Source organism: Papio anubis, chromosome 10 (genome assembly GCF_008728515.1).
Source record: "Papio anubis isolate 15944 chromosome 10, Panubis1.0, whole genome shotgun sequence".
Classification (NCBI taxonomy): domain Eukaryota; kingdom Metazoa; phylum Chordata; class Mammalia; order Primates; family Cercopithecidae; genus Papio; species Papio anubis.
In genome coordinates, this window is record NC_044985.1 from 103188110 (window position 1) to 103215153 (window position 27044).

Consider the following 27044-nt stretch of genomic DNA (forward strand, 5'->3'; position numbering starts at 1 on the left):
TCTGAGTGAAAATCCACTTTAATAATCCAGCTTCAGCTCAGCTAAGAACTTCCCCTCTCAGGCGCAAAGGGATAGCAGGGAAGTCTTTCCAAGAGGGCTCAATCCACTAAGAGATTATGACTCAGAGAAGGGAACAGCTCAAAGAAGCCCTATAATGGGAGGCAACATGGAATTTGAAATTAGTGAGTGACCAGATGGAGATGTCCTACCACCCACCTCACACCAACATTATGTTCCAGCAGGAGAAGCACCGAGGTTTCATCTGTTCTTGACAGCCACCCCAGTCTTCTCAGCCCTGATCCCCTCTTCCCATCCCTTCATTTTCCATTTCTTTGGGTCAGGGCCCCTGAGCCTTGAGAAGAATATGTACCGTTGTTTTATCTCTTTTTTCTCTTTTGTAGAGACATGGTCTTGCCATGTTGCTCAGGCGGGTCTCAAACTCCTGGCCTAAGCAATCATCCCACCTTCCAAAGTGTTGACATTACAGCATGAGCCATTGTGGTTGGCCAGGACCCTTGTTTTCCTACATGGCCTCAGTGAGACAACCAGCCCCCACTACTCAGGCCAGTCACTTTGTGATGGCAATGCTGTCCCAGCAACCAATCCAGGCACTAGAGGGGAAGAGCCCAGCTGCCATTGAGAGGGTCTGGGGTGGGTTACCTTGAAGAGGGTGAGGGTCTGGAGGACTCCTGTAGTGCAGGCCATCTCCCGGATAGAGTGCATGGCCAGTTGGGGGCTGCCTAAATCTAGCACCCGCAGCCCCAGCCGAGAAGCCAAGATAGGTCCAATGGTGGTTCCACAAGGGGAGTCATTCCGGACCATGAGATCCTAGGGGGAGAAGGAGACTCATGAACAATATGCAGTGTGTGCTTATCAGAGCCAAGGAGGACGCCATCTTAGAACTGCAGGGCGGGAAGGGGCTTGGGAGACGGTCCATTCAGAGCAAAAATCAAAGCCAATGCTAAATGGCAGACCCCAAAGGACAATATATTCTGAATTGGTCCCATTCGCTCTCCATCACCACCACCCTAGTTCCAATCCATTCTCCACACAGCAGGAAGGGGGATTTTAAAAAGTATCCATCCTTGTCACCCTCTTGCTTAATATCCACACCCAGAGAAAAAGAACACTCAGTGATATTAATGTCTTTAAAAATATTGCTACTGACATTTTGAAATGATTTTCTTTATATTATGGTAAAAGAGTCAATAAGAAAATGAAAATACGATGCTAGATATCAAGGTTTTCAGTGTAAGAGGAAACAGAATTACAAAATCAAATTGGTAATAACTATTTAACTAACCAAGAATAATTTTATGAATAAGAATTACAGTATTAACTCATGATTTTTATTTAAACATTTTTATTTTATTTTATTTATTTTGAGATGTAGTCTCCCTGCGATGCCCAGGCTGGAGTGCAGTGGCACGACCTCAGCTCACTGCAACCTCTGCCTCCTGGGTTCAAGTGATTCTCCTGCCTCAGCCTCCCGAGCAGCTGGGATTACAGGCACCCACCACCACGCCCAGCTAATTATTGTGTTTTTAGCAGAGATGGGGTTTCACCATATTGGCCAGGCTGTTCTCGAACTCCTGACCTCAACTGATCCATCCATCTCGGCCTCTCCAAGTGCTGGGATTATAGGCCTGAGCTACTGCACCTGGCTTCATGATTTTTAAAATATGTACTTTTTTCTTGCTGTGTCCATGGAAATGTTCCCAAAGTACCATCCCCTCCCCAAAGAACAATGAACACTTGCAGTGCCAGACCATGGTCTCTAATACCATTGCTCATCAAAAGCTACTGAGTCTGGGGGGTGAAATGAACAAGACACGCCTGCAATTTTTGTTGTTCCAAAGAGCAAGGAGACTTCCAAGAGTCAAAGGCCACAGGGGTTATGCTGAAGGGGCTCCCATTGGTCAAAGCCATGACAATTCACACATCAAATATAATAATTATAGTGGACACTGAATAAATGAAATTCCATGATCTACGATAGTCAGAAAGGGAAAAGCAGGCCAGGTGTGCTGGCTCACACCTGTAATCCCAGCACTTTGGGAGGCCAACGCGGGCAGATCACATAATGCCAGGAGTTCGAGACCAGCCTGGCCAACATGGTGAAACCCTGTCTCTATTAAAAATACGAGAAACAGGCCGGGTGCGGTGGCTCACGCCTATAATCCCAGCATTTTGGGAGGCCGAGGTGGGCGGATCACGAGGTCAGGAGATCAACACCATCCTGGCTAACAGGGTGAAACCCCGTCTCTACTAAAAATACAAAAAAATTAGCCGGGCCTGGTGGTGGGCACCTGTAGTCCCAGCTACTCAGGAGGCTGAGGGCAGGAGAATGGCGTGAACCCAGCAGGCGGAGCTTGAAGTGAGCCGAGATCACACCACTGCACTTCAGCCTGGGCGACAGAGCAAGATTCTAACTCAAAGGAAAAAGAAAAAAAAAATACAAGAAACAGCCAGGCATGGCGGCTCACGCCTGTAATCCTAGCACTTTGGGAGGCCCAGACGGGCGGATCACGAGGCCAGGAGATCGAGACCATCCTGGCTAACACGGTGAAACCCCATCTCTACTAAAAATATAAAAAAATTAGCCGGGCGTGGTGGTGGGCGCCTGTAGTCCCAGCTACTCGGGAGGCTGAGGGCAGGAGAATGGTGTGAACCCAGGAGGCGGAGCTTGAAGCGAGCCAAGATCACGCCACTGCACTTCAGCCTGGGCGACAGAGCAAGATTCCAACTCAAAGAAAAAAGGAAAAAAAAAAAAAAATACAAGAAATAACCAGGCATGGTGGTGCATGCCTGTAATCCCAGCTACTCGGGTGGCTGAGGCATGAGAATCTCTTGAACCTGGGGGGAGGAGGTTGCAGTGAGCAGAGCCTGGGCGACAGAGCGAGACCCTGTCTTAAAAAAAAAAAAGGAAAAAGGAAAAGGAAAAATCCTTCTTTGTCACTATTTGAGATGACATTTCACCTTGAAAAGTGGATAACAGAAAGAATTAGCATTTATCCTGCTTTCCAATAGGAATGATATTCCATGATAACCAAAGAACCCTAGTTGATTGGAGGGAAGAAGTTCCACTTCACAGAAGAATGGAAGACTGAAAGAATTCAGGGCCGGGCGCGGTGGCTCAAGCCTGTAATCCCAGCACTTTGGGAGGCCGAGACGGGCGGATCACGAGGTCAGAAGATCGAGACCATCCTGGCTAACACGGTGAAACCCCGTCTCTACTAAAAAAAAAAAATACAAAAAAATAGCCGGGCGCGGTGGCGGGCGCCTGTAGTCCCAACTACTCGGGAGGCTGAGGCAGGAGAATGGCGTGAACCCGGGAGGCGGAGCTTGTAGTGAGCTGAGATCCGGCCATTGCACTCCAGCCTGGGCGGCAGAGCGAGACTCCGTCTCACAAAAAAAAAAAAAAAAAAAAAAGAATTCAGGGGAAGCGGGCATTTTTCGGTAAATTCTAATGAAATTACTGATTTAGGCAAGGATTACTGTGTTAAAATCATTAGGTGTCTGGTTAATAGGGAACTCATCACTTATATGGGTCACTGTCAGGTCAATAGTGGGAAAACCACCATATAATGAAGGGGTAAGAGGCCCTCACTGGTCCAGTGGTCAATCTTTGCAAGGCTAAGGGTGGCCCACCCAGATATCATGTGTGTGATGCCATATGAATACCCCAGCCATGTCTTCTAGCCAAAAATGTTTAACTTGAGGCTGGGCACAGTGGCTTACGCCTGTAATCCTAGTACTTTCGGAGGCTGAGGTGGATGGATCACTTGAGGTCAGGAGTTCAAGACCAGTCTGGCCAACATGGTGAAACCCTGTCTCTACTAAAAATACAAAAATTAGCTGGGCATCATGGTGCACACGTGTAATCCCAGCTACTTTGGAGGCTGAGACAGAAGGATCGCTTGAACTGGGGAGGTGGAGGTTGCAATGAGCCGAGATCACGCCATTAGACTCCAGCCTGGGCAACAGAGTGAGACTCTCACTCTGTCAAAAAAAAAAAAAAAGTTTAACTTGAATGCATCAAGTCTTTAGAAATTCCAGTTGATAGGAAATACAGGGCTTACAGACAAGCGAAAGACACCATGGGGCAACAAGGAGACATATCCAGAAGTTTCTTGAATAAGCCAATGTAAAAAGGGGTGGAAGGAACTGTGCTACGTTAGAAGACATTTAAGCAACATATTAGCCAAATATAACGCATGGTCCTGAGTTGGATACTAGGGTGGGTCAAATAACTGTAAAAAAAATATTTTGAGGATAACTGGGGAAAATGGAAAGTTATCTGTGCATTAGATGAGGTACAAGTTTACTGAAACAACAATTTCCTGAAATGGGATTGAGACTGGTAGATCATGCCTGTAATCCCAGCAGTTTGGGAGGCCAAGATGGGAGGATTGCTTGAAGCCAGGGGTTCAAGACCAGCCTGGGCAACATAGCAAGAACCCCATTTTAACTAAAAATAGAAAATTAGCCAGCATGGTGGCATGCATCTGCAGTACCAGCTACTTGGGAGGTTGAGGCAGGAAGATCTCCTGAGCTCAGGAGTTTGAGGGTGCAGTGAGCTATGATCATGCCACTGCACTCCATCCTGGGAGACAAAGCAAGACCGTTTCTAATTTTAAAAAAAAATTAAAAAAAAACTGAAATAGAAAGGTGAAGATGACTGAGTGAAAAGAGGCAACAAAAATATATCCAATATAATATCATTTTTAAAAACTGTATATGAAGTTCATGCATAGAAAAAAATCTGGAAGACTACACCAAATTTCTGCAGATTAGTGTTTTACTTTCTCATCTCTATCTGTATTTTCTAATTTTCTAAAATACATGTGTCCTACTTCTGCCGTAAGTTATTAAAGAAAAATCTCCCAATGTCTTCTCACTGCCTTAGAATAAAATTGAAATGCCCTTCCATGGCCTAGGTATTCCTGCATGATCACTGAGCTGGACCTCTTCCCTGACCCCCTCCTGCTCTCATCCTGGCTCTACCATCCTGCCTTTCTCTCCTCCTAATAGAGAGCTCATTCCTGGTCCCCTTGGGGCCTACTTGTGCCTTCTGGCTGGGACCCTTCCATAGCTGCTTGTTTCTCAGTGGTTAGGTCTCAGCTCCAATATCCAATATCAGAGAAGGCTTTCTGGGGCAGAACAATTCAGCTTTCTGAAAGGAAGAGCTAGCACTGTACAGCAGAAAGAGCCCTGGGCTGGGAGTCAGGATGCCGCGGTTCTACGCCTGACTATGCCAGAACTTGCCTGCTATGATTGTCACTGGACCACCCATGCCCGAGTCCCTGATATAGACAGGTAGATAGATATAGAAATAGACAGTCATGCACTACATAGTGACATTTCAGTCAAGGATAGACTACATGACAGTGGTCTCATAAGATTATAATGGAGCTAAAAAATTCCTGTCGCCTAGTGACATCACAGCTGTTGCAATGTTGTGGCACAATGCATGACTCACTTGTCTGTGATGACGCCGGTGTACATAAATCTACCGTGCTGCCAGTCATATAAAAGCATAACACATGCAATTATGTACAGTATGCAATACCTAAGAATGATAATAAATGACTATGTTATGGTTTATGTGTTTATTATATTATGCTTTTTATTGTTATTTATTTATTTTGAGACGGCGTTTCACTCGTTGCCCAGGCTGGAGTGCAATGGCGCCATCTTGGCTCCCTGCAACCTCTGCCTCCCAGGTTCAAGCGATTCTCCTGTCCCAGCCTCCTGAGAAGCTGGGATTACAGGTGTGCACCACTGCACCCAGCTAATTTTTGTATTTTCAGTAGAGACAGGGTTTCACCATGTTGGCCAACTGGTTTTGAACTCCTGACTTCAAGTGATCCGCCCGCCTCGGCCTCCCAAAGTGCTAGGATTACAGGCGTAAGCCACAATGCCCGGTCTATTGTTATTTTAGAATGTACTCCTACTTATTGGGGGAAAAAAAAAAGTTAACTGTAAAACAGCCTCAGGCAGGTTCTTTAGGAGTTGTGCCAGAAGGAGCTTTGCCAGAAGAAGGCATTGTTATCATAGCAGATAGCAGCTCCCTGAATGTCAATATCCCTGAAGACCTTCCAGTGGGACAAGATGTTGAGGTGGAAGACAGGGACATTGATAATCCTGATCCTGTATAGGCCTAGGCTAATGTGTATGTTTCTGTCTTGGTTTTTAACCAAAAAGTTTAAAAATTTTAAAAATAACTAAAAATTTTTAAAATAGAAAAAAGCTTATAGAATAAGGATACAAAAATTATTTTGAATAGCTGTACTATGTGCTTGTGTTTTAAGCCAAGTGTTATTACAAAGGAGTTAAAAATTTAAAAAATGGAAGTTTATAAAGCAAAAAAGTTGGCCAGGCACAGTAGCTCACGCCTGTACTCCCAACACTTTCGGAGGCCAAGGCAGGCAGATCACAAGGTCAGGAGTTCGAGACCAGCCCGACCAACAGGGTGAAACCCCATCTCTACTAAAAATACAAAAATTAGCTGGGCGTGGTGGTGGGTGCCTGTAATCCCAGCTACTCAGGAGGCTGAGGCAGGAGAATTGCTTGAACCAGGGAGATGGAGGTTGCAGTGAGCCGAGATCGTGCCACTGCACTCCAGCCTGGGTGACAAAGCAAGACTCCATTTCAAAAATAAATAAATAAATAAATAAATAAATTACAGTAAGCTAATTTATTGTTGAAGAAATACAATTTTCAAAATAAATGTAGTGAAGCCTAAGTGTCCAGCATTGATAAAATCTGCACTAGTGTACAGTACTGTCCTAGGCCTTCACATTCACTCACCACTCAGGGCAACTTCGAGTGCCGTAAGCTCCATTCATAAGTGCCCTATACAGGTAGACCATTTTTAATCTTTTATAACATATGCTTGCTGTACCTTTTCTTTTTCTTTCTCTTTTTTTTTTTGCTTTTTGTTTTTTGGAGACAGGGTCTCACTCTGTCACCCAGGCTGGTGTGCAATGGCAAGATCTCAGCTCACTGCAACCTCCACCTCCCGGGCTCAAGAGATCCTTCCCAAGTAGGGAAAGCCTCCCAAGTAGCTGGGACTACAGGCATGCACCACCACGCCTGGCTAATTTTTGTATTTTTTGGTAGGATGGGGTTTCACCATGTTGGCCAGGGTGGTTTTGAACTCCTGACCTCAAGTGATCTGCCTGTCTTAGCCTCCCAAAGTGCTGGGATTACAGGTGTGAGCCAACGTGCCTGGCCTCCTGTACCTTTTCTATGTTTAGATATACTTACCATTTTGTTACAATTACCTACAGTTTTCAGCATAGTAAGAAGCCATACAGGTTTGCAGCCTAGGAGCAATGGGCTACACCACACAGCCTGGGTGCACAGCAGGCTGTCCGTCTAGGTTTGTGTATGTACACTCCATGATGCTCACACAACAACCAAATTGCCTAATGATGCCATTTCCTAGAACATATCCCTATTGTTAAGCGATGCATGACAGTATATGTGTGTATATATGTGTATATACAATACTGTTACATACATATATGTATACAACATATATATGTACACAAACACACACAAACACACTGAGGAGAAAGGACTAGATGGCTGATTTCTCAGGCAAGAGAGAAAATGAGCAGCTGGGGTTCCATACTCCCCAGCCCTGAACTTTCCCTGTGGAAGCCCCTAGGGTGTGTACGAGACACAGGAAAGTGGGGGTGCTGCAGGGAAAGACAGGCCTACCGTGTGCCAGGAGCACACTGTACCTTCAGTCTTCATAGAAATCCAGCAAAGTAGGCATCACTATCACTATTCTACAGATGTGGAAACTGAGACTTAGAAAGGCTAGGAGACTAGTCCAAGGTCACACAGCTAGCACCGCAGCAGAGCCAGCATGGAATCCAGCTATATCCAAAATCCCTACTTTTCTCACTCTACTGGGACCCCCTCCACTGAAGGCCATCTACCAGGTTCCCCGTTCATGGGGGACTCATCTGTTTGTGTCCCCACCAAGCTCCCTCCATCACACCTTCCCAGGCAGGGCCCGCCCTCACCTGCAGGGGGACCTTGACTTTGTTGGCCACCTCTCGGATCAGGGCCTCTGACACTGCGTTTGAGGCATAGCGTTGCTTGCTGTTCACCTTGATCACGGGGCCCTGGGGAGAGTCAAGGGTGAGGCAGAGGTAATGACAGGCCCAAAGGGAATGAGTGGGGTCCCAGAACAGCCAGGCCTCCAAGTCCCCAGGGAGAAATGGCACATCTCACCTTGTGGAATAAGGGCCGGTGGTTCTCCTCATGCTTGTCCCTGTAAGAGACAGGTAAGGGCCAGGCATAGCAAACAGGAGGAGGCCTGTCAACACTCACCACCCTCCCATGGCAGACATCACTAATAGATCACCACTCTTTCCCGCCCAGCCCAGTGGGACTTTAGAGTCATTCCATACACAGGGTTCCGGGCAGCCTCTAGTAATAGATGGAAACAAGTTTGTAGACAAAGGCTATTCCACACACCTGGGTTAGGCATTGCATGACTTTGATCGAGTTGGTCTCGGAGTAGTGAAAAGGAAGTGCCCCTGAACCTCCCAGCAGAATGAAGAAAGGAGAAAGGAAGAGGCTGGGGCCAGGGCAGAGCCTTGAGGCAGGCTACGCTTGGGTCCCCAGTTATGTGAAGACTGTGACTGGCACTAGAGACTCACAGGTAGTTGGGATGCACAGCATGGGCCATGTCTGCGCTGATCATGAAGGACTTGGGTATGGCTTCCTCAAAGGCCGTCGGGTGCTGGCACGAGGCTGAGATCCGCCGCAGCACCAGCTCTGTCAGCAGTGACTGTGCTCCCTGTGCACTCTCAGACCCCACCTGGCGACAGCAGAGTCCTGACTCTGGGAATCTGGGCTCAGGGGCCTGATCTTGGAAGCCAGTGGGAGGGATCCACTGCCCAACTAGCCCAAAACCCCACTGAGTCACTGGGTGTTCTTAGCAACACCCCTAACCTGGGGTCATCACTGAACACTGGACAGTGGGCTGAGGCCAAACTAACTTGCAGTCTTAACAGTACTGATGGGTTTCCTGCACTACTCCCCTTCCTCCTCCTGTGACCCTCACATCACAGGATGACAGGGTCATCCTGTGACCCTCAGCAGAGGTGCCCCACCACACTGGTTAATTTTCTTTTATGCATATGACAGAGACTGCTAACTGTCCATGATATCTTTTATAACAGAACACCCAAGTTGTAGTTGAGCACTTAACTACCTAGCTAGAGATGACATTCCCAGGCTCCCCTGCAGCTAAGTTCTGTGGAATGTAAGCAGTGATGAATGTCATTTCTGGATTACACCCTTAAAGCCAGGGGGTGTCTACTGCCCCTTTTGTATTTTTAGTAGAGACGGGGTTTCACCGTGTTAGCCAGGATGGTCTCGATCTCCTGACCTCGTGATCTGCCTGTCTCAGTCTCCCAAAGTGCTAGGATTACAGGCGTGAGCCACGCCCAGCCTTCTTTTCTTTTCTTTTTTTTTTTTTTTTGCCAAATTCAAATTGCCTTTCCTACTAACTCAGGGCAGACATGATGGCCAGAGCTGGAACGGCCACCCTGAATCCTGAAATGGAAGTCATGTGTTCAGGATGGCAGGGACCCCTACTAAACTGTTAAGTCTGACCTGGGTTGTTACATGAGAGAGCACTATCTGTTCCAGCTCTTATGCAGCTGAGACTGTAGCCTCACACACACAGGCATCATGAGGACCTACTCTGTGCTGAGCCCTGGGGCTACGAGGATGGACTGGGTAGGGTCCCTGTCCTAAAGGAAGAAGCTCACCATGTGGCACAAAGAGAGATACAGGAAAGACGGTCACCCTCGAATAAGCAGATGTATGTTGAGTCAGAGGAGACACCAAGTGCTAAGAAGGCCCAGGTGGCATCTCCCCTGTCTTTGGGGCCCCCAGAAGAGCCCTGGCTCATGGTGGATGCCTGGCACAAGTTGGCTGTGGAAGACTCTGCAGAGGGGACCCTCCCCAGAACCCTCCACGTACCTCTTCGTTGTCATACAGTGTGATCATGCGCACATGAGGCTCCGTGGCCAGGGAGCCAGGGCCTGCACAGGAATCTATCAAGGCCTGGTTCAGGGAAGGAAATGAGAGCATCATCTCCAACTTCCTTCTGCTGGAACTCAGCCCACCAGCACTTTGGGTGTGCACACTTCCCCGTCCACCAGCACCTTGGGTGTACATGTTCCCCTGTCTGCCTTCCGTGGCCATGGCTTTTATCAATTAGGGCCCTGCCTGGCAGAGGGTGTGGTAGGGACCTTTCTTTTCTTTCTTTTTTTTTGTTGAGACAGAGTCTTGCTCTGTCGCCCAGGCTGGAGTGCGATGGTGCGATCTCGGCTCACTGCAAGCCCCGCCTCCAGGGTTCACGCCATTCTCCTGCCTCAGCCTCCCGAGTAGCTGGGACTATATGCGCCCACCACCACACCAGGCTAATTTTTTTTTTGTATTTTTAGTAGAGATGGGGTTTCACCGTGTTAGCCAGGATGGTCTCAATCTCCTGACCTCGTGATCCGCTCGTCTCGGCCTCCCAAAGTGCTGGGATTACAGGCGTGAGCCACCGTGCCCAGCCTTCTTTTCTTTCCTTTTCCTTTTTTTTTTTTTTTTTTTTTTTTTGCCAAATCAATAGCTACATAGGTAGAAACCTTTAGGGTGTGGTAGAGACCGACTTCCTTCCTTCCTTCTTTCCTTCCTTACTTCTTCCTTCCTTCCTTCCTTCCTTCTTCCTTCCTTCCTTCCTTCCTCCTTCCTTCCTTCCTTCCCTCCCTCCCCCCTCACTCCTTCCTTTTCTTCCTTTTGTTGCCAAATCAATAGCTAGGTAGAAACCTTTTCAACTGGGACAGGAGGCACCATCCTTTGGGTGTTCTCTACCTTCCCATGCAAAAGCCAGTAGGAAGATGTGGAGGAAGAAGAGAGGAAGAGCTGAGAGTCCTGGAAAGTCAAAAGGCTACACAGATCACATAAACTGATTGGCCTCAGGGAAAAGACTAACGTTCAAAGAGGTGACAGACTCCATCAAGGTGACATGACTGGCTGGCTGCCTGCAGAAATGGATGCAGGTCCCAGGTCCGGCTCTGGTCTCAGTTACAGCTCAAAGCCTATCTCCAGCCACAGGATTACAGGGAAGGAAAGGCAGAAAAAGGCAGAGGGAGATCAAGGGCAATAGCAGAGAAAGAAAGGGAATTGACTAGGGTGGAGAGAAGGTGGGGAATAGCAAGGTGACTAGGAAGACAGGCTACCTGACTGAGATCCCAAGAAACAGGGAGAAGGCTGGGGCTTAAGCCTGAGGGGTGGAGTAGGAAGCAGAAGGAGGTGGATGATACTGCCTTGTGGGATGATAAGGCCTTTCCCTGAGGCAGAGGTTAACTTCAGGAGAAGCAGCAGGAGCAAGGCTAGGATAAGACACCGTGGTGCTCTAATCAACTTGTCAGCCTTCCTCTTGCCTCAACCCCCTGACAGTGCAAGGACAGGGTCCAAAGGTAGTGATGCTGAGGCTGCAGCATTTAGGGCCCCCTCCTGGTCCATCCAGCACCAGCAGACTGAGCAGGTAGACAATGGCCCTCTCTCACAACCTGCTGGGGCTTTAGGCAGCTCTTCCGACCCCAAACATGCCATCTCTGCTGGTGGTATGTACTGCCTAGGGTGCCCCAGCTCCTCACCTGCAGGGCACAGAAGCAACTGTGCAGATTGTCCAGCCGAGGAGCAAAGATGAACTCATCATAGGCACCACCCAAGACCTAGAGAGATAAGACAGTCAGCCCGACCTTCAACCCTCCACCCTCACTCACCTTTCTTTTGCTCCCAAGGGCCTCCTTGGTTTCTTGCGCAACCTCTCCCTGACCCCGGGCTTAGTGCACTATTTTCTTTTTTCTTTTTTTTGAGATGAAGGTTCGCTCTTGTTGCCCAGTCTGAAGTGCAATGGCTTGATCTCAGCTCACTGCAACTTCTGCCTCCTGGGTTCCAAGGATTCTCGTGCCTCAGCCTCCTGAGTAGCTGGGATTACAGGCACGCACCACCAGGCCCAGCTCATTTTTGTATTTTTATTAGAGACGGGGTTTCACCATGTCGGTCAGGCTAGTCTTGAACTCCTGACCTTATGTGATTCCTCCCGCCTCGGCCTCCCAAAGTGTTGGGATTCCTTGCTGGGCAGGACTGAGCAGAGACTGGAGAAGGGGGCTGGGCTGGCGCTGAGGAACAGAAGGGTGGAGGCCAATAGCTCTTGACCTCTTTCTGTGGGTCAAGAAGAGGAAGGGCTGAATTGTTACCAAAAAGCCCAAAGAAGTAAACAGAGGAAACCAGTCAAAAAACAGAAACAGAAACTCAGTACATGTTCAAGCAGTACAGAGCATCCAAAGATTTAGCAATCTCTGACCATCAGCAACAGCGAGACAGAGAACAGATGGCCACATCCAGACCTCTTTCCCTAAGCAGTTCAGTGTCAGTGTGGGTCAAAGCAGACAGGGCCCACCTATAGAAGAAACTCCTGTGGAATCTGTAAAAAGGGCCAATTCCAAGACAGTCCTAGCAGGCAGGTCTGGGGTGGAGAACTTGTCTTTTTGAGAATCACCACCTAGAAACAGTGAGGGATGTGTCTACTGGGAAGAATGGGGATGAGAGTCACTGAGGGCTTGGTGGAGGTGAAGGGTGCTTCAGCAAGACTGGCTACGGGTGGCTGGGATCCTGGAGGCCCTCCACCCACAGGTTCCTACAGCCAGTCCTCACCGCAGGCTGGGTGTCTGCAAGGCAGAGCTCCATCTCCACTATGTCCTTGGGGCTCAGCTCCAGATGGGCACAGAGCAGAGACATGAGGACCGAATGGTGCCGCTCCTCCTGCAGAGCAGAAAGACGCTGGGAAGAGTCCATTCCTCCTCTCCTCCCCTCTTCTCAGGGGACTCCCCATGATCAGGGGACTCTTACCGCAGCACTGAGAGGCCCTGGCTCAGGAGTCCCCTTCTCCAGCTCCTCCTGGATGGCTGTGGCAAGAATGGGGACTCTGTGGGGAGACGTGGGTTGGGGGGGGATTGTGAGGAGGGCACAGCAGAGTGGGGCATCTGGTAAGTTCAGGTGCCTCCTGATGGGCAACTGCCCCTGCCCTTCAATTCCCAGCCCACTCCCCAAATGGCAAGGCTGTGAGGACCCTTAGAAATTAACTGGGTCCCAAGAGTAAAATGTGACTGTGGCTACCATTAGGTAATAATCACCTGATATCATTCTCCACCCCTCCCAGCCACCGCAGCCCCACCCCAGTCTCACAGGTGCATCTCTGTGTTAGGCCCAAAGTTCTCGTTGACGTTTTGCTGCAGATGGATGGCCAGGTGTGGGATGCGAAGAATAGGCCGTTCCACATGCACCAGCCGCTGCTCCAGCCGACCTGAGGTAGGGCACTGTGGCCAGCCAGACCAAGTCAGCCCAGGGTGCCTCCTACCCCAGTGGTCAGTCTTCACTCAGACTAAGCAGGATGGTCCTCTGACCAGATTGCCTCCACCCCTCTTCCCCACGGGTACCCTGAGGAGTGTGGCAGTCAGTCTTCCGAGGAGGCTCTGCCATTCCCAACCTCGGTTCCCACCTTGACAATGACGCGTCCAGCCAGAGTCAGGTCACGGTCAAACCAGGTGCTCCAGATCCCGCCACCATAGGTCTCCACACCGACTTGCTGGAAGCCCACCTGGCTGCGGCGAGACCGACGTTTCACCTGAGTGTAAAGATGGGGAAGAAATCAGAGAAGGCTTCATGACGAGATGTGGAGATGAGACTTCAGCTACACAGACAGCGGATATTAGTGTCACATGAAAGACTCAAAGTGTGGAGGAAGAGGCCAAAAAGTTTACATTCTCCCTTACTCCAGGGGATAGAGGCTCCAGTTTGTACCTCCTGGTTCTCTTTTGCCCTGTACTCCCCCTGACATCTCCTCCCACCCCAACACCGTCCCATTTCCTTACCCGGAGGCAGGGGCTGTCCGTGTGGGCCCCGATGAGGCTGAAGCCATTGCCAGGAACATACTGGCCCCCTACAGCAAAAGCTATGATGGTAGAGGAGTTCCTAGTCATGAAGTACTGAGGAGAAGGGGAGGAAAGACAGGGGTGTGAGTTGCATTAGCCATCTGGCACACAGGGCTTTGAGACCCAGCCTAGGGACCCGCCTTTCCATCCCCACCCCACCCCCAGTACCTTGCTCTCCGGCTTAATATTCCATTTCTCAGTCTCCTTGAGTTCACTGAAGCCAGCCTGGAGAAGGCGGTTGCGGCATTCAGCCACAGCTGTGGGAAAAGCACCCTCTCACAGCGATGGAGGCTGGTGAGGGACACATCAGCCTCCACCCTTCTCCCTTGCCCTGGCCACCACTTACCGTGGAAAGGAGAGGGACTCCGGTTCACGAACTTGAGGAGTTCCTTGGCCGCAGTCTGCACCGCCTCTTGGCGGGCCTTACCGTTCATGGCCACCTAGGGGAGGGTGCGCTCAGACTTTTACGAGGTCTGGGACCCCTGACCTTTCACCCAGGTTCCGAGGATTCTCCCATCCCCACCCCCAGAAGTGACCACTCCAAGGCACAAACCTCTGCTTACGCCCGTCCCCACCGACAGACCCAAACCCAGGGCTGAAACTCTCCGTTGAAACCTTCAGCCCGCCGGCCCAGGATCACGACCCGGGCCCGCCCCTTAATCCGAACTTTAGCCCGACTCCCTAAGACCCACCCCCATGTTCCTGCCCAGCTAGGAAATCCTGTTCTGCTCCCAAACTCCGGGATCCCAAGCGGGCCCTATACTCTGAGGCGGCCTGCATCACGTGCACGTCTCCAGCCCGGAGCCAAAGCCCTGTACTCCAAGGAACACCCTGACTCCTCCCCATCCACCTAGTCTCTCGCAGGACTCCCCCTTCCAGTCCCAGGAACGTCGTCAGGTCACCCTCCGCGAGGCTTTCGGTTTCGCTTTGGGTCGGGCGGCCCCACTGCAGCACCGCGCTAAGCTGGGGCCCGGGAGGGCGCCGGACCCGGTTTGGGATCGAAATTCAAGCGGGGCCGTCGGGAGCCACCTACTTGCATGGCTCCGCGCGTCGGGCCGTGTCCGCTCATCCGGCCCCCGGGCTCGGCCCGCCCCCACCGCGCCGCCTGCCCCGCCCCTCACCAGCCCTGCAAGTCCTCCGCGTGCCCCTTCAGGCCGAGCCGCACGCGCAGGCCATCATCAGGCTTCCCCGGCCGCCCAGCCCCGCCCCGCCCCAGGCCGGGCCGCCCCGCCCCTCGGCGGGCTTACCCTATGCGCTCCGCCCCTAACTGGGCCCCCACCACCTGCCTTGCACCCGCCCTTGCTCCGCCCCTAGCTTGGCCGCCCCGTCCGCCCCGCCCCTCGCCAGGCAGCACGGCCCGCCGTGCCCCTAGTCAAGCTTCCTCGTCCGCCCTCGGTTTCGCTATTGCACTGCCTCCTGCTTTTGTTCCTGCCTCACTGCTTTTGGTCTTCGCGAATTCTGCACCAATTTCGTTCTGTTCCCCGTCTTTACCTGTCTTTGTCTGGCTGTGCCCGTCTCTGCCCTTCGCCTCTCCCTTGCTTTCCTGCCCTGTTGGAGGTCGCATTTCCACTTTGCGCCCTTTACAGGCGCATTGCTCTGCTCCTTTATCATTGCTTGTCCGTCTGCCTTTGTTGTCTGTCTTGTTTGCCCCATCCTTCTGTTGCGGCTTCCAGTTTTAATTTGCCTTTGCCTTGTTGTTTCCGGTTCAGATCCTTTTTGCCGCGCGACCCGCAGCTGCCGCCAGGGCCCGCTGCCGCCAGGGCCCTCTGCCGCCGCGGAGGTGCTAGGACAGCCGCGGACGGCCCCCTTCCCCGTGCCCCGTGCAGCGAGGCCAATAAAAAACTCGCCCCTTCCAGCTCACCGGGTCCAAAGGGTACGGTACAAAGTGCTGTCTCTCGCCACAGCCGCCCTTGTGACAAAGCAATAAGGCTAATGTCCATGGGGAGCTCACGGTGAGCTTTAGCTTTATGATAAAGCTTGGCTTGTTACCTCGTTTAATCTTTACAACTGGCCCATCAACTATGTACTCTTACTGTCCCCAGTTTATGCATGGATAAGGAAAGCTGAGATACGGAGACGAGTGATCCATCGAGTAATAAACGGCACAGGTGGGGTTTGACCTCCATCAGTTTGATTGCAGAGGCTTTGAACAACCCTACAGGCTTCTCTCAGATCTTTTCTGGACCTTTTTCTATACACTTTGATAAGTATTATGTTACATGGGAGGTCCACAAGGGACACAGAATTTGACTTGCCCAAGATCACATAGCTGTTTGGGTGAATCTGTTTGGGTGAATTTGACTCTGATGTCTGTGCCCTTTCCATTTGTTAAAACAACAGAAAAAAAAATTCCATATTACTGGCATTTCCAGTATTCCCATGTCAGGAGTAGTGAGTAGCAGTTTTAAACCCTATGCACCTTCCTAGATGCAGGAACTGATCAGGACTCTTGGTGGCCTCTAGATCCCAAACAGGGCCCAGCTACTAGGGGTCCAATCAAAATTCCAGACATCACAGGTTTATGGAGCAACCTGCCGTCTATATACGTGGGGTCGGGAGTGACAGGGTGGGATAGGGAGAGGCTGGAAAGGTCCTGCAGCCCTCACTTCAAACTAGTAGATATGGCAGGGGAGTTTTCAAGAATTCACGCACTAGATGCTGGCTGAAATTCATGGCATTCCCTAACCGTTTGTTGAAATACCGTTATGGGTCTGGTGCAGTGGCTCACGCCTATAATCCCAGCACTTTGGGAGGCCGAGGTGGGTAGATCACTTGAGGTCAGGAGTTCGTGAGCAGTCTGGCCAGCATGGTGAAACCCTGTCTATACTAAAAATACAAAAATTAGACGGGCGTGGTGGCGCGTGCCTGTAATCCCAGCGGCTACCCGGGAGGCAGAGGCAAGAGAATCGCTTGAACCCGGGAGGCGGAGGTTGCAGTGAGCCAAGATCGTGCCACTGCACTCCAGCCTGGGCGACAGCGTGAGACTCTGTCTCTACATACATACATACATACATACATACATACATACATACATACCATTATGTATTAAGCTCAATGCTGAGCAGGACATGGAGAGAACGTTCTTGTCCTCCACCTCCTGGGGAGGGGACACATTCAAGGAGGACAGTGAAAGGGCTGAAATAAGGCTACAATGTATAAGGGAAGGAGACAACCTGAATAAGGAACCACTTTTAATGTTCTTTCTGGTCACAGAAAAGAGTACATGCTTGTGTAATAGATTCAAACATCACCAAAATGCATAACTTAGAAAGTGAGCCAGGCGCGGCGGTTCACGCCTGTAACCCCAGCACTTTGGGAGGCCGAGACGGGCGGATCACGAGGTCAGGAGATCGAGACCATCCTGGCTAACATGGTGAAACCCCGTTTCTACTAAAGATACAAAAAAAAAAAAATTAGCCGGGTGTGGTGGTGGGCGCCTACAATCCCAGCTACTCGGGAGGCTGAGGCAGGAGAATGGTGTGAACCCGGAAGGCAAAGCTTGCAGTGAGCAGAGATTGCGCAGTTGCACTCTAGCCTGGGCGACAGAGCAAGACTGTCTCTGTCTGTAGGCGGAGACTGTAGGCGGAGGTTGCAGTGAGCCAACATCATGCCATTGCACTCCAGCCCAGGCGACAAGTGCAAGACTCCATCTCAAAAAATAAATAAAAATGAGATACCTTTCTTTTTATTTAGCAGATTAACAAAAATGGAAAAGATGGGTAATATCAAGTGTTGGAGAAGGCTTGGGGTAATGCAAGCGTTTTCTGGAGGCTAAAGCAACTCCATCTGGGAAGCTAATCTGCTATGTTGACTTTTCTTTTTTTTTTTTTTTTTTTTGAGAGAGGGTGTCTCTCTTTGCCCCGGCGGGGGGAATAGGGCCGGGTTCTCGCCTCTCTCAACGTCCGCCTCCCAGGTTCACACCATTCTCCTGCCTCAGCCTCCCAAGTAGCTGGGACTACAGGCGCCCGCCACCTCGCCCGGCTAATTTTTTGTATTTTTTAGTAGAGACGGGGTTTCACTGGGTTAGCCAGGATGGTCTCGATCTCCTGACCTCATGATCCGCCCGTCTCGGCCTCCCAAAGTGCTGGGATTACAGGCTTGAGCCACCGCGCCCGGCCATGTTGACTTTTCAACAACCTCTGTTCCAGGAATGACTCTAAGTTTTCTACTTTATCTACTATTACCATAAATCCTGCCATTAGGCAGATTCACATAGCATTCATGACTTTGCCTGAGGGATCAACTTCAATTATTCAACACACTCTTTCCCTATGGAGCCCTGGGTTTGCAGGGTAATCTACCATTTCATCTCTGAAAGTATGGCCTCTATTCATAAGTCCCTATGAAATGTTTCTTTCTGAGAGACTGGATATGTCAGCCTCTTTCTTCGACTTTTCAGCTTCCCTGAACTTTGGGGGTAGGTTTGCATAGACCTGCTCACCCCAGAAGACCTTTATACCCACATTTCTATGGTGTAAATGTTCCCCTTGGCCGATTTCAAGCTGTCGAGATGATGTCACTGAATGGAGTTGGGAAGAGCTGTGCAGAAGCATGCCATTATATAGATTTCCACCATGCAGACACAATAGATAGACGGTAACATCAACAGCATAGATTTAAGAAGGCAGTAAAATGTTTGGAAAAGTGATGGATTTTTGGTTTTTATTATCTGTAATATAATGTATTTAATTGTAAGTGTATATAATTTAGTTTTTTTTTTAATGATTGCTGTGTTTAACAACAAACTCACCAAATTCCTGGAAATTTGACAATCAGTTCTCATGAGCTTGTCCAAGTTGGCCCCAGCACACTACTCCACTCATACTGTACATCTTTGCTACTAAATGTGTGATCTGTTGACCAGCAACATCGATAACATCTGGGAGCTTTTTAGAAATGCAGAACCTCAGGGCTTACCCCAGAGTTATTGAAGCAGCATCTGCATGTTAACAAGATTCCTAGATGATTTGAATGCTTGAGACACAGTATTTTAAAGTGCTGTGTAGCAGTTAATAAAAATTTCAAAAAAGGAGGTCAATCTTTAGGAACTGTTACAGAAAAGAATTCCAAATATACTGTTGAGTGAAAAAAAAAAAGCAATTTCTAGAATGTAAGGTGAGGACATTTAGATAAAACTCACACAATGAGCTAAATTTATATTTCTAGACGTTATATAAATACATATGTAAATGGATAGAAACAGGTTTGGAAGGATAATGGTCACCTCTGGGTAAGGGAATGGTAATGGATTTGGAGTTCAGGTGGGAAAGTCATGGGATGACTAGAGATCAAGAAATAAAAAGTTTCTGAGAATCATTCTTGCCCTTGGCCTTCTGAGAAAATCTTCCCCGGCAGATCTTAGCTGATGTTTACAATGCTACCATTATTCATTCATCTTTTTGGTTTAACACATATTAAAGTGCAAATACTTTTGTGTGAACATAGCAGTCATTACATACACTTCATTGTGAGTTGATAGGATACATATGTCTTGTCTTGTCTTTTTTTCTTTTTTTTGAGATGGAGACTCACTCTGTCGCCCAAGCTAGAGTGCAGTGGTGCCATCTCAGCTCACTGCAATCTCTGCCTCCTGGGTTCAAGTGATTCTCCTGCCTCAGCCTCCCAAGTAGCTGGGATTATAGGCACCCGCCACCACACCCAGTTAATTTTTTTTTTTTTTTTTAAGATGGGGTCTCACTCTGTTGCCTAGGTTGGAGTGCAGTGGCGCCATTTTGGCTTACTGCAACCTCCATCTCCTGGGTTCCAGTGATTCTCTTGCTTCAGCCTCCTGAGTAGCTGGGATTACAAGCACGCATCACCATGCCTGGCTAATTTTTTGTATTTTTAGTAGAGACAGGGTTTCACTGTGTTGGCCAGGCTGGTCTTGAACTGGCCGCAAACAATAGCTAATTGGTCTAATAATAGCATTAACAATAACTGATGAGCTGAAAACATTTCAAAAATATCTCATAATGTTTTAAGAAAGTTTACAAATACGTGTTGGGCTGTATTGAAAGCTGTCCTGGGCTGCATGCGGTCCATGGGCGGTGGGTTGGACAAGCTTGCCCTTTTTTTAAAAAAAATTTTTTTATTTTTATTTTTTATTTTTTGAGAAAGAGTATCACTCTGTTGCCCAGGCTGGAGTGCAGTGGCATGATCTCAGCTCAGCGCAACCTCTGCCTCCTGGATTCAAGCGATTCTTCTGCCTCAGCATCTCAAGCAGCTCACAAGCATGAGCCACCAAGCCAGGCTGATTTCTGTATTTTTAGTTGAGATGGGGTTTCACCATGTTGGCCAGGCTGGTCTTGAACTCCTGACCTCAAGTGATCTATCTGCCTTGGCCTCCCAAAGTGCTGGGATTACAGGTGTGAGCCACTGTACCCAGCCAGACAGGCTTGCTTTAAACTCAATCACTAACCTAAGTGTGTTCTTTGTACTGCCCAGAGGTCCTATTGCATCTCCTGGACCATTTGCTGCTTTGCTCTCCTGGAGGACAGTTTCATCCAGTGTCCTCCTCCATCCCCACCCTCAGCTGAGGACCATTGTTCCCATTTTACTGTGAAAATAGAAGCCTTCAAAAGAGAATTTCCGCAAGTTTTAAGCTGCAACGCCTAGGCTCCTACCAGGATCTGAGCTCCATATTCTGCTGTCCTCATTTCTGTGGGTGAACCATCTGTGCTCCTATCCAAGGCCACCCTCTCCACTTGTGCACAAGATTCCACCCGTCTTGCTTACGTAAGGGCACCATGTCAACAGTTCTTCCCTTTCTCCTGCATTATCAATCTCCACAGTTCTGGTGGGTCAAGCTGATTAACATATACATGTGCTATAATTTCTCCCATGAAAAAATAATCCTCTCTTAACCCCCAGTCTCCCTCCAGCAGTGGCCTCATTTTCCTTCTCCTCTTTATGTAAATCTCTTTTAAAAAGAGCTATCTAGACTGACTTTTTCCCGATTCCTCTTCTCTCTTTCTCTTGTAAACCCTCTAGAATGAGGTTTTACCACCATCATCCCACTACAACTTTTCTTGTCAAGGTCAAAAACAACCTCCACAATGCTGAACCCAATGGTCAATTTTCAGTCCTCATTGTCCTTGACCCATGGGTCCTATTTGACATAGCTGCTTGCTCTCCTGGGAGCACTCTCTTCACTTGGCCTCCTAGACACTTACTACCCTCACCACCACTCCTTTGGGTCTCTTCTGGCTCCTCCTCATCTTCCATCGCTAATGTTATTATTATTTTATTATTTTCATGTTTTTAAAATAGAGATGAGGTCTCACTATGTTGGCCAGGCTGGTCTCCAACTCCGACCTCAAGTGATACTCTTACCTGGGGCTCCCAAATTGCTGGGATTACAGGCATGAGCCACTGTGCCTGGCCTCATCTCCCATCTTTAAATGGAAGGCCTCAGGGCTCAGTGCTTAGAATTCTCTCTACCCTCACTCCCTTGCTAATCTCCAATCTCATGACTTTAAATAGCATCTATACCCTGACAATTGTCAAATTTACATATCCCTAGCCCATATATCTCTTCTGAACTATATATATTCTCATATATCCAATTGTTTTTGCACAGTTTCCATGTGTGTGCCTAATAGGAATCTCCAGTGTAATATGTCTTAATCTGAACTCCTTGTTCCCCAAACCTATTCCATCCACATTCTTCCCATCTCAGTGTTGTGCTGAACCCCTGTCCACTCCAATAGGGAAGGCCCCAGGTTCAAGAGGCCAAAGAAGAGACCCAGAGCCAGCAAACAAGACAAGATTTTTTTTTGAGAGGGAGTCTCACTCTGTCGCCCAGGCTGGAGTGCAGTGGTGCGATCTTAGCTCACTGCAACCTCCACCTCCTGAGTTCAAGCGATTCTCCTGCCTCAGCCTCCTCAGGATTACAGACATGCACAACCACGCCCAGCTAATTTTTATATTTTTAGTAGAGACGGGGTTTCGCTATGTTGGCCAGGCTGGTCTCGAACTCCTGACCTCAAGCAATCTGCCCGCCTCAGCCTCTCAAAGTGCTGGGATCACAGGGGTGAGCCACTGGGCCTGGCTGACATGGGGTCTATTGAGGAGAACTTACATATAAGATGGTCCAGTGGTGGTGAGCGGGACAGTAGAACCGCTGTCACCTGCAGAAAGCATGCATTTTCACTCAACACCCGCTCCATAACAACCTCCACCTGGCAACCTTCATTTAACCCAAAATAAAGGGCTTCGATCCCCTTGTTCCACAGGATGGGAAGGGGGCTCAGAGGTTCCTCATAGATGAGGATCTCTAGGCTGCCCACTCCAGGATTTCTCAGCTCAGAACTCCAAACACATATCAAGTATATCTGCCATTCAGGGTCATTTTCAGGATGTGCTTCGGTTATTGCTGTCAGATGTGTCTGCCATACATTCAGTAAATGGCAACTCTGTCCTTCCAATTTCAGGTCATAACTCTTGGTGTTAGCCTTGGTGCATCTCTTTCTCTTGCACCCCATGTCAGATCCATCAGCAAACCCTGCCTCCCGAGCTCCTTCACAAAGCCTTCCCTAGCATCTCCAGAGGGAAGTGCTCAGGGAGGCCAGTCCTCCCCTCCTAGCGCCAGTGTCATCTCCTATCTTAGAATCCACAGGAAGAAGTCTCTGTCAACTGGAAGTAACCTGCTGGCCTGTGACGTGTAATCAATTTTACTTTGCTGCTGCAATCCTCGGTGCCTGGCAGGTAGTGGATATACAATAAACACTTACTGAATTAAAGAAATTTTGAAAAATAATTGTTCTTTGTGAAAAAGGACCCTCATGGGATAATACTCAGCAATAGAAAGGAACAAGTGGTTGCTAAATGCAATACCATGGCTGGATCTCAGGTGCCTTACGCTGAGTGAAAAAAATGACAAAATTATAGAGATGGAGAACAGATTAGTGATTGCTCAGGGCTGGGGAGGGATGTGTGTGACTATGAAGGGGTAGCTCAGGAACATCTTAATGGTGATGGATAGTTATATGTCTTGATTATAGTGGTGGTTATGACTCTACCCGTGATAAAATTAGGGTTGCCAAATGAAATACAGAATGCCCAATTTATTTGAACTTAAGAAAAACAAGGGTCAGGTGTGGTGGCTTATGCCTGTAATCCCAGCACTTTGGGAGGCCAAGGCAGGTTGATCACTTGAGGTCAGGAGTTCGAGACCAGCCTGACCAACATGGTAAAACCCCATCTCTACTAAAAACACAAAAATTAGCCTGGTATGGTAGTGGGCACCTATGATCCCAGCTACTTGGGAGGCTGAGGCAGGAGAATCACATGAACCTGGGAGGTGGAGGTTGAAATGAGCTGAGATCGCGCCACTACACTCTAGCTTGGGCAACAGAGTGAGACTCCGTCTCAAAAAAAAAAAAAAAAGGAATAATCTTTTCAGTATAAGTATGTCTCAAATATTGCGTAGGATATGCTTATACTAAAAACAAAATTTAACTGAGTTTCCTGTATTTTCATTTGCTAAATCTGGCAAACCTGGAAAAAAATGGCATTGAACCCTATGCACACGCATTTTACCTATGTCACTTTCCTGAGTGTAATACTGTGCTGTGCTTATCTAAGATGTAACCATCTGGGCAAACTGAGTGGCGGGCACACAGACCTCTGTGTACAATTTCTGCAACCTCTTGGGAAGGTAAAATTATTTCCAAATAAAAAGGTTTTTAGAATGGCCCTCAAAGGAAAACCAACTGCTCCTGTTAGTGATGAAAACAAAGAGGTATAGGAAAGTGCTGGTTACTAACTCTGCATGCTTTATGGAATACTGTAAAACTGGCACTTCACAAAGGTCTTAAGATGTATCCCCCTTGAATGTCAATGCTCTTGTGTAGTTAGTGACAGTATAACAAAGCGGTTATGAGTGTGGGCTCGGGATCCACACACCTGGCTCACATCCTGGCTCCTGCATTTATTAGCTGTGGGTCGTGTTTGCCGTGTTGTGCCAGAGCCAGCCCCCCTCCCCTCCCACCCCCATCTCTTTCCTGTTGCACATTCAGAGACATCAGGCAGGAAGCTTGAGACAGGCCTGCAAGTATTTACACTACTGAGATTGGCAAACACTACAAATCAGGCCATTTTTTTTCTTCCAGAGAGCTAGTTGGTTTTTTCTTTTCTTTTCCTTTTTTGAGACAGAGTTTCGCTCTGTTGCTCAGGCTGGAGTACAGTGGCGTGATCTTGGCTCACTGCAACTTCTGCCTTCTGGGTTCAAGTGATTCTCGTGCCTCAGCCTTCCAAGTAGTCTCCACATGATTAAGAATGTGGGTGGAATAGGTTTGGGGAACAAGGAGTTCAGATTAAGGCATTACACTGGAGATTCCTATTAGGCCCACACGGACACCGTGCAAAAACAACTGGATACGTGAGACTATATATAGTTTAGAAGGGATATCTGGGCTGGGGATATGTAAATTTGACAATTGTCAGGGTACAGATGCTATTTAAAGTCATGAGATTGGAGATTAGCAAGGGTTACAGGCATGTGCCACCATGCCTGGCTGATTTTTGTATTTTTAGTAGAGACAAGGTTTTGCCATGTTGGCCAGGCTGGTCTTAAACTCCTGACCTCAAGTGATTCCCCCGCCTTGGCCTCCCAAAGTACTGGGATTACAGGCGTGAGCCACTGTGCCTGGATACTTTTCTTTTTTTTAATTTTTAATTTTAGATGGAGTTTCACCATGTTGCCCACGCTGGTGGCAAACACCTGAACTCAAGCAGTCCTCCCATCTTGGCCGCCCAAAGTGTTAGGATTACAGTTGTGAGCCATCACACCTGGCCCAGAGAGCTAGCTGTTAAACATCTACCATCACACCACAGACTTGGAGCCTTAGTATCCTCATCTGTAAATGAGAGGAAGATAATCATAACCTCGTAATGTTATGAGGAGTAAATGGGATAATGCATGTAGGGTGCTCATCACTGAGTTCTTCAAATAGTTAAGTGGACAGTACTTGTGAGCCAGTATTATCTCTCATTTTAAACTGTGAGCAACTTAAGCACAGGTCTATGCACCACTTCTTGATATCTTTAGTGCCTGGCCTGACATGTAGTAGGATCTCAATGAATGTTTACTAAATTAGTGAATAAATGGCAAATAATAGTAACTTGGGGCCGGGTGCGGTGGCTCATGCCTGTAATCCCAGCACTCTGGGAGGCCAAGGTGGGAGGATCACCTGAGGTCAGGGGTTCGAGGCCAGTCTGGCCAACATGGTGAAACCCTGTCTCTACTAAAAATACGAAAATGAGCTGGGTGTGGTGGTGCATGGCTGTAATCCTAGCTACTTAGGAGGATGAGGCAGGAGAATCGTTTGAACCCGGGAGGTGGAGGTTGCAGTGAGCCGAGATCGCACCACTGCACTCCAGCCTGGGCGACAGAGCAAGACTCCATCTCAAAAAAAAAAAGTAACTTGGGGTAATATGCCTGTAGAAAACGTGGTCTTTTTCAGAAGACTTTTAGGACACACTTCTTAATCTTTAAACATGAGGGTTTTCAGGCCCTGTAGCAGGATGCCAGGGGGCCTGGGGTGCACTCCTAGCACCCGAGGGTAATGTCTGCCCTTGCAGGCCTGGCTCTGAGCCCCCAAGGAATACAGCTTCTGACGCACCCCCTCTAGGTGGCAGGCACAGGCCCTCGCCTTCCTCTGGGAGCCAAGATGGGGCATTTCTGGCTCTCAACCCGACTAGAGGTCATTTAATCCTCGCTGGATTTGTCCTGTTTATTTTAGTGAACAGGGCTGTTTACTTTCAGTTCGTGTTTCTAGGGATGCTTACTCATTTTGCTTCCCGTTTGTTTACTCTTTGCAAGCACTTGAGTTTGAGTAAATATGTCTATAAAGTTCCAGGGACTGGGTGATTCTGCGTCTGCTATTTTAATGGCTTTTAAACAGTGTCTGCTCAGGTAGGCATTTTATAGATGGGTTGAAAAGATAGAAAATTCCGTTCTCAGTGGCCTTTGACTCCTTTCCAAACTGACAGCTGGCCACCAGCAGCTTATGAATCATGGCTTTTCATCAGTAATAAAAATATCAAAGGCCAACAACCATCTCAAACAGAAACCGACCCACCCTGGTCCAGCAGACATGGGGCTTGGAAACTGACAGGTGTTTAAACTCTAAGGCAGTGTTTAGGGTGCGAATCCCCTGAGTGCTTTTTAAAATGCAGATTCATGAGCCCCATACCTGAAGATCCTGATTTGGAAGATTTGGGCTGAGGCCCAGGGATCTCCACTTTTAACAGGTGCTGCAAGTAATTCTGCCATCTTTAGATCACCCTGAGAAACACTCATCTAAATTCTCAAAAAACACTTGTGCCGATGGCTGGGTTGCCCTTGAACTCAGTTGTTGGGCAATGTGGAGCCAATAGGGCACCAGACAGGGTTGTTTGGAAAGATTAAATCCTCCCAAGTTAGCCAAGATGATGATGAGTATTATTCTGTTAACCCACTTGCTGGAGGTCTAGTTTGTTAGCAGATTGAGAGCAGGGGACCCTATCTCATTCATCTCTTTATCCCCATAATGCCTAAGCCAGTGCATGGCTCACGGAAGGCCGGTGCCCAGGAACATGTGTCTGCGCTGGCTGGGACACTCCTGCTGACCACAGAACTAGACAGGCCCCGGTTACCTTGTGGTAGCCACTGAGCCAGCTGTTGGGGACGAACATGGTGGAGAGGCTCCGAGCCATGGTGACCTATTCGCCTCCTCCCAAGGCCGGAGACTGGGTCTGAGTGGACAGGCCTGAACCGGGTGCCTTTGTTGCCAGATCATCCCCCTGCCTTGGGCCCCAACTTCCAGGGCTCTCCATCATCCCTAGAGCCCATTATGACATCATCAGTGCAATGTGAAGCAGTAACATCCTCAGGGAACCCCAAGCCTCAGGCTGACGTATATGGTGGCCAATGTCTAAATGTTGGCACCTGACCTGGGGGCGGGATGTCTTGTATTCTGGGAGGCTAAGGATAGAGACTTTCTTCTTTCCTTGAAGAACTCCTCCCTCATTCTC

General features: G+C 48.7%; 1 protein-coding gene across 8 annotated transcripts; it reads right to left on the reverse strand.

The window, feature by feature from the left end:
- Window positions 1-26726, reverse strand: DNPEP (aspartyl aminopeptidase). 8 transcript variants are annotated; one of them, XM_031651124.1, is made up of 15 exons: window positions 15061-15260; window positions 14374-14467; window positions 14196-14284; window positions 13968-14081; window positions 13595-13720; window positions 13282-13412; window positions 12946-13021; window positions 12751-12858; window positions 11688-11765; window positions 10018-10101; window positions 8685-8845; window positions 8254-8293; window positions 8043-8144; window positions 661-828; window positions 1-149 (listed from the first exon to the last, which is right to left on the reverse strand). In XM_031651124.1, exons 1-15 carry the CDS (start codon window positions 15094-15096, stop codon window positions 99-101), a joined length of 1458 nt encoding a protein of 485 aa, XP_031506984.1. In that variant the 5' UTR covers window positions 15097-15260; the 3' UTR covers window positions 1-98. The 8 variants fall into 8 exon arrangements, with proteins under 8 accessions (XP_031506984.1, XP_031506988.1, XP_031506986.1 ...); XM_031651128.1 differs by having other exon boundaries at window positions 14196-14252; window positions 15061-15231; XM_031651126.1 differs by having other exon boundaries at window positions 14878-15230.
- Between the last annotated feature and the right edge of the window lie 318 nt (window positions 26727-27044).